Below are 12,706 nucleotides of genomic sequence, written 5' to 3'. Positions count from 1 at the left end.
AGAAGAATGTGTTTCAACTCCTTCCAGGCAAACACAAAAGAGGTAAAGTCTCCATCGTTTATGGCTGAATAATAGTTCATGGTATACATACACCACAGTTTGTTAAAATTCCTTAAAACAACGTCCTAGGCTTTACTCAACTTCTGGCACTTTCGTTCCCAGAGGCTTATATCTGTGCACGGGAAGCCAGCAATTGTCAGGTGCTTAGTTCTGAAGTCCTTCGATATCTTGGCTTCCTCTTACCCTCCATATTCAAACAGTTGCCAAACTAATTCACTTTTCCAACTGGACCATCTGTCCTCAGCTTTGGCACACTCTAATATTGAGTCTCACTGTCTCTTGCACAGATGGAGAGAAGAGTGTCCTAACTTGACACCTTCCAATTTCTCACCAGACTTCTACAGCACAGCTCCGACCCTGGAATGCTCCTCTGCTTGTAGCACATCAGCCGCTCTCCATCACAAGCATAATTAAGTTTCTTATTTTCCTGCAAAGCGCTTGACACATTCACTCCAACTTACTCTTTGGGGTTATGTCCAATAGCTCTGGCTTCTGGTATCCGATCATTTGTCAAGTTATATAATTTATCATGAGCTTGAAAGCCTGTCCTTCTCTTCCTCTGGATTTTTCTCTGTTTCTGATATCAGTTTCTCCTCCTCTCCCCACACCCCTGCGTATTTTTACCTATTGAGAAAGGCTATCTCCTTCAAGAGGCTTCTCTCATCTCTACTCTGGATGTGCCTCTTCTCTTATAGGATGTGCATTTTATTTATGTCTTTCCTAACACATATATTTCACTCTGCCTTCGAACCCTATACCTGTCCACTTTACTGGCCTCTGAGTTCCTCCAGTATTCTGGTAATGTGCTTTTCATGTGTCCAGATGTGCCAAATCCAGGGTCCTGTTAACTGATGGAAGGAGAAGGGATGTGCATCTGCTTTTTTCACCATCAAATTGATTCAGCGTTCCCTGCACAGATATTTCCTAAGCATATAAATTTCTTTCCTTTTCCATGCTGCTACATTACAGTAGGATGAAACAGACAATATATACATAGATAAAATGGATAACAATGTTGGATAATGACCATGAGGATACAGGGACCAGCATGATGATGCAGAGAATGACTTGGACAAGGGGCTCTGGGTCATGTTTTCAGAGCAGGTCTCTTTGAGGTAGTGATGGTTGAGGGGAAGCGGCATGATAAGAAGAACATGCCACGTGAAGAGTGTGGGCAGAGCATGTCAGGCAGAGAACAGCAAGAATGAAGACTCCAGGTGGGAGCTGAGCGTGATCTTTGATGGGGAGAACCAAGGCTTATTCAGCTAGAATGAGGAAATGGTGGGGAAAGTACGGCAGATGACGTGCTGGGCACTTCAGTACTACAGTATCGATGCCCACATAGTAGGTGATAATAAATTTGAATTTTTTTAAGTACAAACAAGATGATACTTGGCAGTTTTAAGCAACGTGGTTGTGTGTTCTGATTGATATTTTCCGAGGATCACAGTGATCTGGGGGCTTTAAAAGCAGAATGTGTTTTATTTGATGCATCACAGATCCTTAAAGGTCCTGAAAAAGTTAAGCAGAAAGCTGCAGAAGCTTCCCTGAGAGGGGATCCTCTCTCCACCTGGCGGTCATCCGGCTCTTCACCCAGCCCCCAATCTCATTCTTATAACTGGAATTAGAAAAGATGCTTCCAGATCCACCTTCAAGAATAAGTAGGAAAGGGAGGGTTCCCACTGATTGCACAGGACATGACACGTCTCATGGTCTGGAATACTGTTGCATCTGTGTTTTCAAATTCCCACATTTGAAATCCAGGTCAATCTTGAAGGAGGCACAGCAAAGGAGGCTCCACAGTCATGGTCCTTTGGCAAGCGGTGCATTTTCTCTCTCTCCCTATGTTTACTGCATTTAACTACAAATTTACATGTGTATCTGCCTCTTTAGATGAAGGCAGAAACTTTGTCATAATCTGCTTTGTATTCTCAACCTGTGTCAAGCATAAACTCAAGAAATACTAGTTGAATGAAGACATAAATAAACAAATATGTAGGTATGTAGGCAGAGAGAGAGTCATACAACACGTTCCTAAAAATTCTCATTCATCTTAGCTTAAAAAAGATGCTTTGGGATCTGGAAGGACGTGTCAAACTATAAACTGCTTGTGATTGTGGATGGCTTTGTTCTTTGCTGCTTATGTTTTTCATGTTCCTATACTGCATATATTAACTTAGAAAAAATAAAGATCATTGTAAAAAAAATAAAAAATAAATGCTGTAATTAATAAATGTATTCAATATAAACCACTTTTTACTAATTTATTACTTAGAATAATATGTTTTCAAAACATGCTAATGAATATCAATTCTTTTATCATTAGTGTTATTTTAACTGAGTGACTTATTACCACTGTACTATTTTGAAAGTGTTGGGAATTAGATTCTCATTCTGAGGGTTTACAATTAATTATTCATTACTTGAAAGTCTCTAAATCATAAAGTTTTTAAAGACTGAATAATGTTCACTTGGTGTTATTCATGTGTGTTTATTTTAACAAAATGATACATGTATATTCTCTGACTCTCGGTAAACGACGGAAACACTTCCAGGCATTTTTGTTCCATAAATAAAACCCTGAAGTTGAAAAATACAAAGGCAGGTGGTCGGAGAACAGAAATGAGAACTCACTGGTGGATCCGGGCACGGCTGAAGGGACCGGTGTAGCAGTCTGACTCCCCTAGGTCGGGAAAAGCTGACTTGTCGAGAACCATTGGGTTTTGGGCTATCCAGTTTTTAATTCTTCTAAAATAACTTTGCACCCTGGAACAGAGCCACATTCAAAACCACATTAAGTTGTATTCTAGAGCCAAACCTACTTTTCACTACAGTTCTCTTAAGTACCAAGGAAAGAGTTCCCAAAAGACATGCGGATACATTCCCCCACGTACACACAAACCCTCCCCCACACATGCATGCACTCCGTATGTTCCCACAGAAAAGAAACGCAATCCTGTCTTTGTTTAAACTCTTTCAGGAGAACTATGTTATCCTCATGGGGAAAAAACAACAACAACAACAACACACATACACAGACAAAAAAAAAAACTTTGCAGTAATTAAGGATTGCCATACCTAAAGATGGTGGTAGGAAAGACTCTTTTTCAAAAGCAGCATGATATATTTATTAAAACTGTTTGAGCATGTGTATCTGTACCTATATATGTGCAGACATAGATTATTCTTTGATTCCTTAAAGAAAACAAAGCAATGCGGCTCTATAAAACTGGAGGCTGAAGAGAAATAAATGGCGTGACACTCATTTGGTGGCACTGGAATTCTCAAGTGTGCCACAAACAGCAAGGGCTTTGAATCAAGCAGAAATGGGCACAACTACCGCTTTACATTTCCCTGGCTGTGAGAACTCGTACAAGTCATTTAACTTCTTGTCTCCGTATCCTCCCTGATAAACTAAAAATAATACAGACCTTGCTGGAGAATTGCAATTAGGAGTTTTGCTTTAAACTAGCTAGATGGATCACTAACGTTGAGGCAAAGAGCCTATGCCATACCTTTTAAAACTCTTAATGGGCCTATGAATTACCTGTATGTCTTCTTAAAATACAGATGCTGATTAAATGGCCCAGGCTGGGGCCTAGGAGTCTGCATTGCTCAGTACTTCCTAAGGGATGCCTGGGCTGCTATCCACTAGCCGTACTTAGCAGACTTTGAGGTTTGGCACAGACATCAGACATAATGCTATAAGGACATATTTTGAGAAATCTAACATCAGGATACTTTGGTCCTAGCTTTCTATTATATGGCATTGTGGTATATATCCTGACTGAAGTTGTAATTTACTTTATTAAGAAGAAAAAAAAAAAAAAGGAAAGAAGAGATTGACTCCAGAGATTTCTTCTGAATATATAAATTGTAAATTACTACAACAATGACTCTATTTACTAAAAAGAAAAAATGGTAATATTTATACACTATGAGTTTCTATCCTGTGCAATCATTGGCATTCTCTATAGTAGTAAGTCAAAGTAGCACGATAGAATATTTTCTTAGACATTACAATACATGCCAATACCTGTTTCATCATCGCTGCTTAAACTTCAGAAAATATTTAGTACAGCAACGGATAAGCAGCTAACATTGTACCTTTCTTTTTCTTTTCTTAGAGACAGGATCTTGCTCTGTCACCCAGGCTGGAGTGCAGTAGCATAGCTCACTACAGCATAGAACTCCTGGGCTCAGGCAGTCCTCCTATTTCAGCTTCCCAAGTAGCTAGAACTACAGATACATGCCACTATGCTCGGCTATAATATTGAACCTCAGAAATCATAACCTAAAATGGCAAAATGATCATGTGTAATTTGAACTATGAATCTAATCCTCATATAAGTTTAGCATGCAAAAGTCCAGCTTTCTGTTTTGTTTGCTTTATTTTTCCAAGTAAGGTTATCATCATTCAGATGCCAAGTTATTTTTGTTTTTATGGGGACCCAAACATTTTTTTCCTAGGCTAAATTAATAAATTGTATTTGAGGATTCATTTTGCTTTCCCTTATTATCACAACAGACTTAAAGGCCATAAAGTATCACCACATCCCAGAGGCCAGTGTGCTGACATGTAGAAAGACTTGAATTTTACACAGCAATTACGCTAGCTTTTAAAATTAGGCAGTTTTGACCAAAAAAGCAATGGGTAGGGGTTGGAAGATAAATGCTCTCGTGCTGAGTTTGACAGTTATTGAGATTGAGCTAAACGTTTCCAATCTTTGAGCTTCAGGGTCCTCATGTCGAGAGAGGAAGTTCATCCCATCTGTTCTCGTCCATTAGATGGGCAGCAGGGTGAAATCCATGTAGGCATCCTGACCACATTCAGAAAACCCTGCTGGGCTATAGCACCCAAGGTCCTATTAGATCTGATAATATGCGGTCTAAAAACAAACTGGTAGTAATGCGAATTTTAAAATACGTTTTAAAGAAACAGAATGAGAGGACTTTCACTCCATGGCTGGTGTTATTAACTGAAAATGAGCATTAACAATTTAGGCTTTTCACAACATAGCCTGTAAAGGAGTAAATGTCTGAGGGCGAAATGTGTTCAGGCCTGGATCTGAGCACTGAAAGGCAAGGCTCTAAATTTATAAATTTCTTTGAACCTCACTTAGTTTCTCATCTCTTCACGAAAAGAAAAAAACAAAAACAAAATATTGACTATTACATGGATAATGTCTGACACTACAGCACACATGCAGTAAATGTTTATGATAACAAGGACAAAAAGAGTCTTACTGCTACTATTTCTATAACTACCAACTCCGTGCCACCTACATAATCTAACACATTATTTACACTCTGTCAAACCTTTATTGTACTGGATGTCTTACAAACTCGAGATTTTGTGGCATAATGTGAAGATGACTTCTAGCAGAGCTTTAAATTCCTTTGCTACCATCAGCAGGAAGCTAAGATAATTCTATGGAAATTGAAAATAAATCTGGATTAAAAGGGCAAAAGAACCCGATTAAAGCCCAAACTCTGCCAAACCAGCTGTGAAAGCTGGGGTGGGGGCTGCGGGTGGGGATGGTAAGGGAGTCCTTCATTTTTTTCTGATCTACAAAACCAGTTTCAGCCTTTCTTACAGAGTCATTTTAAAAATACTTTGATAATTGAATGTGAAAATGCTTTTAAGTAAAAGATAAATTGCAGCTATAATAAAACTATAGCCATTTCCTCTCAATGTGCCTAGAGAAATGAGGATCTTTAAAAGCAGGATAATTGTCTCTGCATTATTTATTCTGCAGTGTTTGCTGGTCCAAATTAACCATTCACAACATTTCCCCCACTTCATGAAAGGAAAAGAACAAGTAAAACTAAATGGGTGGATTTGATTTCAATTTCCCACTTCCCCAAATGTCTACAGATTGAGTTGTATAATTTTTACAATTCCTTTTTTTCCCTTTGGTATGCCATATAAACTCCTTTCTTATAATTCCCTACTCTTCCCCACACGTGTCCACCATCAAGGAAAAAAAGGAGCTATTTATAAAAAGTAAAATGTAAGGCTGAGGCTATGGCAGGGCTCAGGTACATTAATAATCCATTTGGAATAACTGATAATGGAATTTTCAATTCATGAGCTAAACGAAAGTAATAATGATCATAAAAGATAATAAAACATATTAGGACACATGAAACGGTGTTCATTTTCTACTTTACTCTTAGGTTTTACCAAATAGAAGGAGAATATTTCCTCTTGTTTGAAATGGTGCCTCTTTAGGACTCAGTAGACACATATTTGTTACCCATTCTAAACACGAGTTTCTCTGAAACTAAGTTATGATAGTTTTGTAAAAGTAGACATTTGTTGTGGTCTTAACATGTAGGAGGTTATAATTCTTCAAGTCTCTGAAAGAAAAATGATTATTTAAGGAAAATTCACTAATCACGTAGTAGCAGAACCTCCTACTCCTATAACAGCACATTGACATGAACACAAGAGGATTTATCCATTATCCAACACAAAGCGGGCCTGTGCAGAGCAAAACAAACATGCCTTGCAGTTGTAAATTTATACGTTATAAGATTACAAGGATTGTTCTTTTATCATGCAAAAATGATTTTGAACATTGACTATATAGACCAGGACCCATGAACCACATGGGAAATGATGCGGGCTTATTCTAAAAAATAACTGACAGAAACATACGGCTTGGCTGAGAGGCATCATTAACTAATTTTTGAAAAGCCATTATTTTAACACTACTTCCCCTAACAGTCGTTCCAATTTCAAGATTTTTTTCCTCCATATTTTACTTTTCTTGTCACCCAATACTACCATGCCTAAATTTAGTATTTTAAAAGGACCAACATACTGCTGTTCTGTTTTATAAAGTTCAACATTCCATTCCATTTTCTTTGGTAAAGAAACTATATTTACTGACTCCTTTCCTAAATTGGTATGCTTGTTCATACTATGTGGTTTCTCGAGCTTTGGGGTTGATTCTGACTTGTAACATCCTGCATAGTTATTCAGCTATGTGCTATTACGTTCACATGTTTCGTCTTTGTTTATTGATCTTTTGCCATGAGAGGAGAACAGGAAAGTGTAAGAAGCCTTCTGCTTGGACGTTCATTAAAATGGAAGCTCACTTCCTCCAGTTAAACAGTGCCAAAGAGAACAAGGGTGCAAGGATATCTTCTGTCTCAAGGTTGTAATTTAATTTCCATAGCTACTGTAACCACAATAGGTAAGGTCCTTGTCCTTTGAGAAGAGGTTCTTGAAAAGAAGTATATTTTCAACACTAAACTAAGAGCATTTTCCTGCCTTAGTAGTAGAATAAGAGTTGGTCTGCAATTTAAAAGATGCTATATGGCTTTGGTAAACCACTTCATGACTCTGCACACTGTCTTAACCACTTCTGTCAAATAAGAGAGAACGGAATTGAATGAGACAGGTCTTTGCTGGGTCTAGGGTTCTATTCCCCCATTGATGCATCATTTACCCACTGATCCTGGTTTTATAAATATTTTGAAAAGTAAAATCTCTTCAGATGCTAAGTGGCAATGAAAATACTCCTTCCATAATTTTATATCATGGGAGGATTCTAAAAACCGCAATGGTAAATAGTAACAAAGAGATGATCTGTGATTTTAAACATCATTCAGTTAAATCTAAGTCATTTTGGACATCTCTGTAACAAATCAATTAAGAGTTTTCCTCCCTAAAATTTACAACTGCAGAAATGGATAATGGAATGTTTTCTTCTTTATTTTTATTCCCAAAGGACAAATTGGTCATAAAGAAATTATGCATCACCCACCAACCTGCCCATTGATTTGCTCCTCCGGTCAGTGTAATAAGATTTTTTCCTGAAAAATAGTAGAAATCAACTGAGGAAAGTCAGAAAAATAAAGTGAAACCAGTGAGTGACACCATTCAGTCATATTGACCATTGCCAAATCTGAAGGTCCACAGGCTTAAGAAACTTAAGATGTTAAAATAAACCAGTATACACCGAAGTACATTGAATTTACGTTGTTGAAAAGGAAAGAAACTTCTCCCACCCTCTCAGAGCATTGACTTAAGAAACCTGTACCGTGTTTCCCCCCAAATAAGACACTGTCTTATATTTATTTTTTTCTCAAGAAGACACACTAGGGCTTATTTTCAAGGGATGTCTTCCTCTTAGTGCCGAAATGCATGGCGTGGCTATGCAGATACGCTGCATAGCCACACCCATCACTAGGTCTTATTATTGGGGTAGGGTTTATATTTAACAAATGCATAGAAATCCTGCTAAGGCTTATTTTTTGGGTAGGTATTATTTTGGGGGAAACACGGTAATTGCAGGCAGTCTCTAGGTTACAAAGAAAATAGGTTCTGCAGGCTTATTCTTAAGTTGAATTTGTATGTAAGTCAGAACAGGTGCATTTACCTATTACCTGTGGTAGCCGCCTCCATTGTGTTCATAAGTTTGAGCAGCATGTCAGCCACATGCCAAGGACTGCCTGTATAAAGACTTTCTCTTCTCTTTGAAATGTGTACGAATTTTTTAGAAAATAAGATGGACCTTTGTCAGGCCTTTGGAATCATCGCTTTGAAATGTAAACATAAAAAAAGATAGCACCCCATTTCCCAGTTTTTGTGGCTCCTAGTTGCAAAACTACCTCCTGTCATAAAGACATGAGAAGTTTTATTTCTAGTTTGTATAAAGCCAATTAACACCCAACTAGCAGGAGAATCTAGAAAGAGCTCTGCATGATCAATGGTCTTAAGTCCTCTTACTTAAGGACTAGTTGCTTTTTATCTTGAAAACACATATGCAAATGCAAACCCTGTATGTGCTTGGCTACAGGAAAAAGTGGGGTTTCCTTCCATGTTACCACCTCTCAGTACATGAACTGTGATGCGCACCATTCTGGTTTAAAGCTTATTCAAGAATAAAACAATTTGCTTGGTCGTCAATCTTCCGTAGAGAGATCTTGTGGGCTGGGAGGAGATTTTGCTCTAAATTATATTTTCCCAACAAGGTGTAGTGTGCCTTTACAGCAAGAAGTCAAACCACTTTCAGTTCTCCTTAGTTCTGCAGAAATGAATGCGCAGGACCAAACCCGTTTCTATATTCTATGTATAATCCTCCAGCCTGTCACATGGTATATTGTCCATGTTCATTGCTTTCTTTATTTTCCCTATAATTTTTCATTGGAAAGATGAAAAATTGCAATTTTATACTTTGCATCAAGGCTGCATACTTACCTAGCTATTATAACAATCACTCAAAATTATAAGCAAATAATTATCTTAATCACTGTCTCCAGCCAGCACTCCACACAGTCAAAACCCAAATGTGGAAATGCGTGCAGTGCCAGGGAAGGAGGTCCATCAAATCAGAGAGACCCTGGGCCTCTTGCTTCTATTTTATATATCAGGCTCCCTTTTGGTTTTTATTTTAGATTATGTTTACTGGGGTGTCCTTTGCATAAAAAGTGTTCTAGGTTTAATCCCAATTATGACAAAAAGTTTCTTATTAATTTTTATAAATATAGACCCATATTTACTATGTTTGAAAAATTTGGGTAAGGAAAAACTTGAGGAAAAATGTGAAGTCACCCCTATTATGTAGATGTTCTCAAGATAAACATTAGCTAGCCCTTGAGTAAGAGGACTTGAGTAAGAGGACTTAAGTAAGAGGAGCAACAGGACAAATGAATTGTCTATCATAGAATAGAGTGGATCCCTTTAATGGGAGAGAGAGGGTAGAAGGAATAGAATTCTCCTATGAATAAAAAAAAAATGCTAAATGCGGACTGTGACATTTCTGGAACATGGAAGACACAGCCTAAGTCCTTTCTGATGTGACAAAAACTAGGAAATGTGGTCTGTTGTAACACTCTGGAATTTTCTTGGTTAGTTTTGAAACATTCACATCCAATGTGATAGCTATATTTACCTCAGAGGAAATGCAAGACAGAAGTGGCCAGAAAATTTAAGCACATTAAAATTTGATATATATATTTTCATGCAGAACATTTAGATAAAATGTTCAAAACTCATTGACATGCAATAAGGGAGAAGAAAAATTTGCAGCTTTTCTCTGTGGAATGTAATAGACAGGTTTTGAGGATAAATAGACATATGGAGATATCAGCCTGGGTAAAATTTTTATGGATTAAAAAAATCTTGTTCTAAAAGGAGACATGCTTTTTTCCTATTAAAGTTATTATTCCTGCATAATTTAATTTCAAAGCAGTATCTATGTTCTTCATCGACATAGCAGTTGACAGCTGGAGCCTGGACCAGCCACCATGAAAACCCTTTGCTACTTAATTTAGGCTTGTTAGCATTCTCTCGTTATGACTTGGCTGCTCCCCCAAATTGTGGGTGTACCTTATAAATTAATAAAAAGTCAGTTACTAAGGAGTTGGTTAATGCTACATCTATAATTTAACGGGTCTGGAAAGATGTTCTGAAAGGACTCAAGTGTTTTAGCATTTCTCAACTATTTCCCAAGGGCTCCAGCATCAGAGGAAATTAGAGAAAGACTGTGCATTGTATAACTGCCTCTCGAAATTTAAAAAATTATAAGGGCTATTTAAACATTAAAATTTCTAATACAATATTTACTATTTACACCAGAAACATCTGGAGTGCTTGTTAAAAATGTACATACTCAGTTGTTTTCTTCCTGACCTAATAATGCCTGAATCTCTGGAAGTAGGTTCCAGAAACTTTCATTTTTACAGTTTTACAGTTTACTTTAATGCACACTGAGAACCACTTCTCTGTAAATCCTACAGTGAAAATATTTATTTATGAACTCAGAATTTCAGAAACATTTAGTCACAAGGTATTCTTTTCTTCATGTCTGGAATTTAGCATTTGACAAACTTTAGAAAACGCTGCATATTTTCTAATATTATTATTATTAAATATAAGAATTTCAATGTTAATGTATAAAAGTTCAGAAATTAAAAACATTTTTTTTTAAAACACAAAGAAGAAATTTTAGGCAATATATCAATAAAAAAAGATACACCTGTCCATATTCCATAGTTCTTTTCTTTCTTTTTTTTTTTCTTCCCTTGGATATATCAGAACTCTTTGTTCAAGCGCATTTAAAAAGTGGTTATAGTTTAAAAAACAAAAATGCTCTGACTCAGGAGAGCATCTTTTTCAAAGTCTCCCTGGGACAGAAAGACACTATGGGACACAGGCTGGAATCCTAACTTCTACTTCACACAAAGGGAGACCACTCACATTCTGGCATGGAAGTTGTTTTTAATGCACTAGTGAAGAAAAGTAACAAAGTAATTAAAAATGATACAGATTATTTAATTAAAAGTATGAAAATGCTAATTATTCTATCACCAAGAGTTCTTCGAAATTTATTTGAAAATGCAGGCTAAGGGAACTGACAGAAAGGAATGCTTTAATAGACGTTTTTAAAATTCAGTAAAATCCATCTGAGATAGTGGAAAGAGCTATATGAAAGGTGTGATCTGATAGACTGTGTGCCATTGCCTTAGATTTTTGCTCATAGATTACAGCAGAATTAGAGGGATAAAGAAAGAAAAACTACCTTTAAAATGACAAAAGTCAAATATTAAGGGTAGAGCTAATGCATATTACTGCCCATAATGGACTAAATGTCTGTGATCCCTTCCCCTCAAATTCCTTTGTTGAAATCCTAATACTTAATGATATTTGGAGGTGGGACCTTTGGGAAGTATTTAGATCATGAGGATGGAGTCCTCATAAATGGGATTAGTGCCATTATAAACAAGGCCAGAAAGCTAGCTAGCCCTCTTTCCACCATGTGAGTGCATAATGCGAAAGAGGGCCCTCCCCAGAACTTGACCAGGCTGACACCCTCATCTCAGACTTCTAGTCTCCAGAACTGTTGAGAAATGTTTGTTGCTTAAAACCCCACACTGTGGTGATTTGTTATGGCAGCCAAACTCAGACTACTAAGGTTGTATTCATAATTCACTCTCCCATTATTATTATTAGGATGCAATTATACTTATATCCAGGAAGACTGAATTATGATTTTCTACAACATGAATATGTACAGACTAATAAAGATAAATCAGAGAAAAGAACAAGAATTCTCCCATTATCAGCATATCATTATACATACATTATGATCATCTGTGATAAGTACTGGTCAACTATTTCAAAGACATTTTAGAAGATTATATAGCATGGTGATAAAAATTTCCAGAACTCAAGAAATGTCGTTTACTACAAATGCAAATTTACCTAGTCCGACTCTAAAGGTTAATTCAGAATAATGACTTGGATTGCAAGCTGTGCTCTGTAGACTTTAAACTATCTCATCATAACACAAGCAATATCTCAGAGGCCCTAATTTATTTCTTTCTGAAACCAAGCTTTCTAAAAATGTACAAATCTCAGGTTGTTTGTTTGTTTTGTTTTTGTTTTTAGGAATCTGTACAAATCCATCATTGGCATAAGATACTGAAGAATTAAAAAGATATTTCCTTTATTAACCTTTCATTTTTTATCTTTTTTTTTTTTTGCCAAGATCTTTGAGGTATTATTTTCATGTCTCCTAAATATCACCTCTTTCGAGAACTCTTGAACCTGTAGTGCACATGTGAACTTCTCCAGATTATTTATTTCTAATGCTTCCAACAAGATTCCTCAGATCAATTTCTGATACAT

The 12,706-nt window shown here is 36.8% G+C and overlaps 1 protein-coding gene across 1 annotated transcript in view; it reads right to left on the bottom strand.

Annotated features, from left to right (window-relative positions):
* ANO3 (anoctamin 3) overlaps nucleotides 1–12,706 on the bottom strand; it is a 413,466-nt gene that overhangs the window by 103,654 nt on the left and 297,106 nt on the right. Inside the window, 2 exon segments of the mRNA XM_003781189.2 lie at nucleotides 2,695–2,826; nucleotides 7,843–7,887. Of these exon segments, the coding sequence (XP_003781237.2) occupies nucleotides 2,695–2,826; nucleotides 7,843–7,887 (177 nt within the window).

The sequence above is a fragment of the Otolemur garnettii genome, unplaced genomic scaffold (assembly GCF_000181295.1).
Source record: "Otolemur garnettii isolate 467f Iridium unplaced genomic scaffold, OtoGar3 scaffold00001, whole genome shotgun sequence".
NCBI classification, from domain to species: Eukaryota; Metazoa; Chordata; class Mammalia; order Primates; family Galagidae; genus Otolemur; species Otolemur garnettii.
This window is presented reverse-complemented; position numbering and strand designations above follow the sequence as displayed.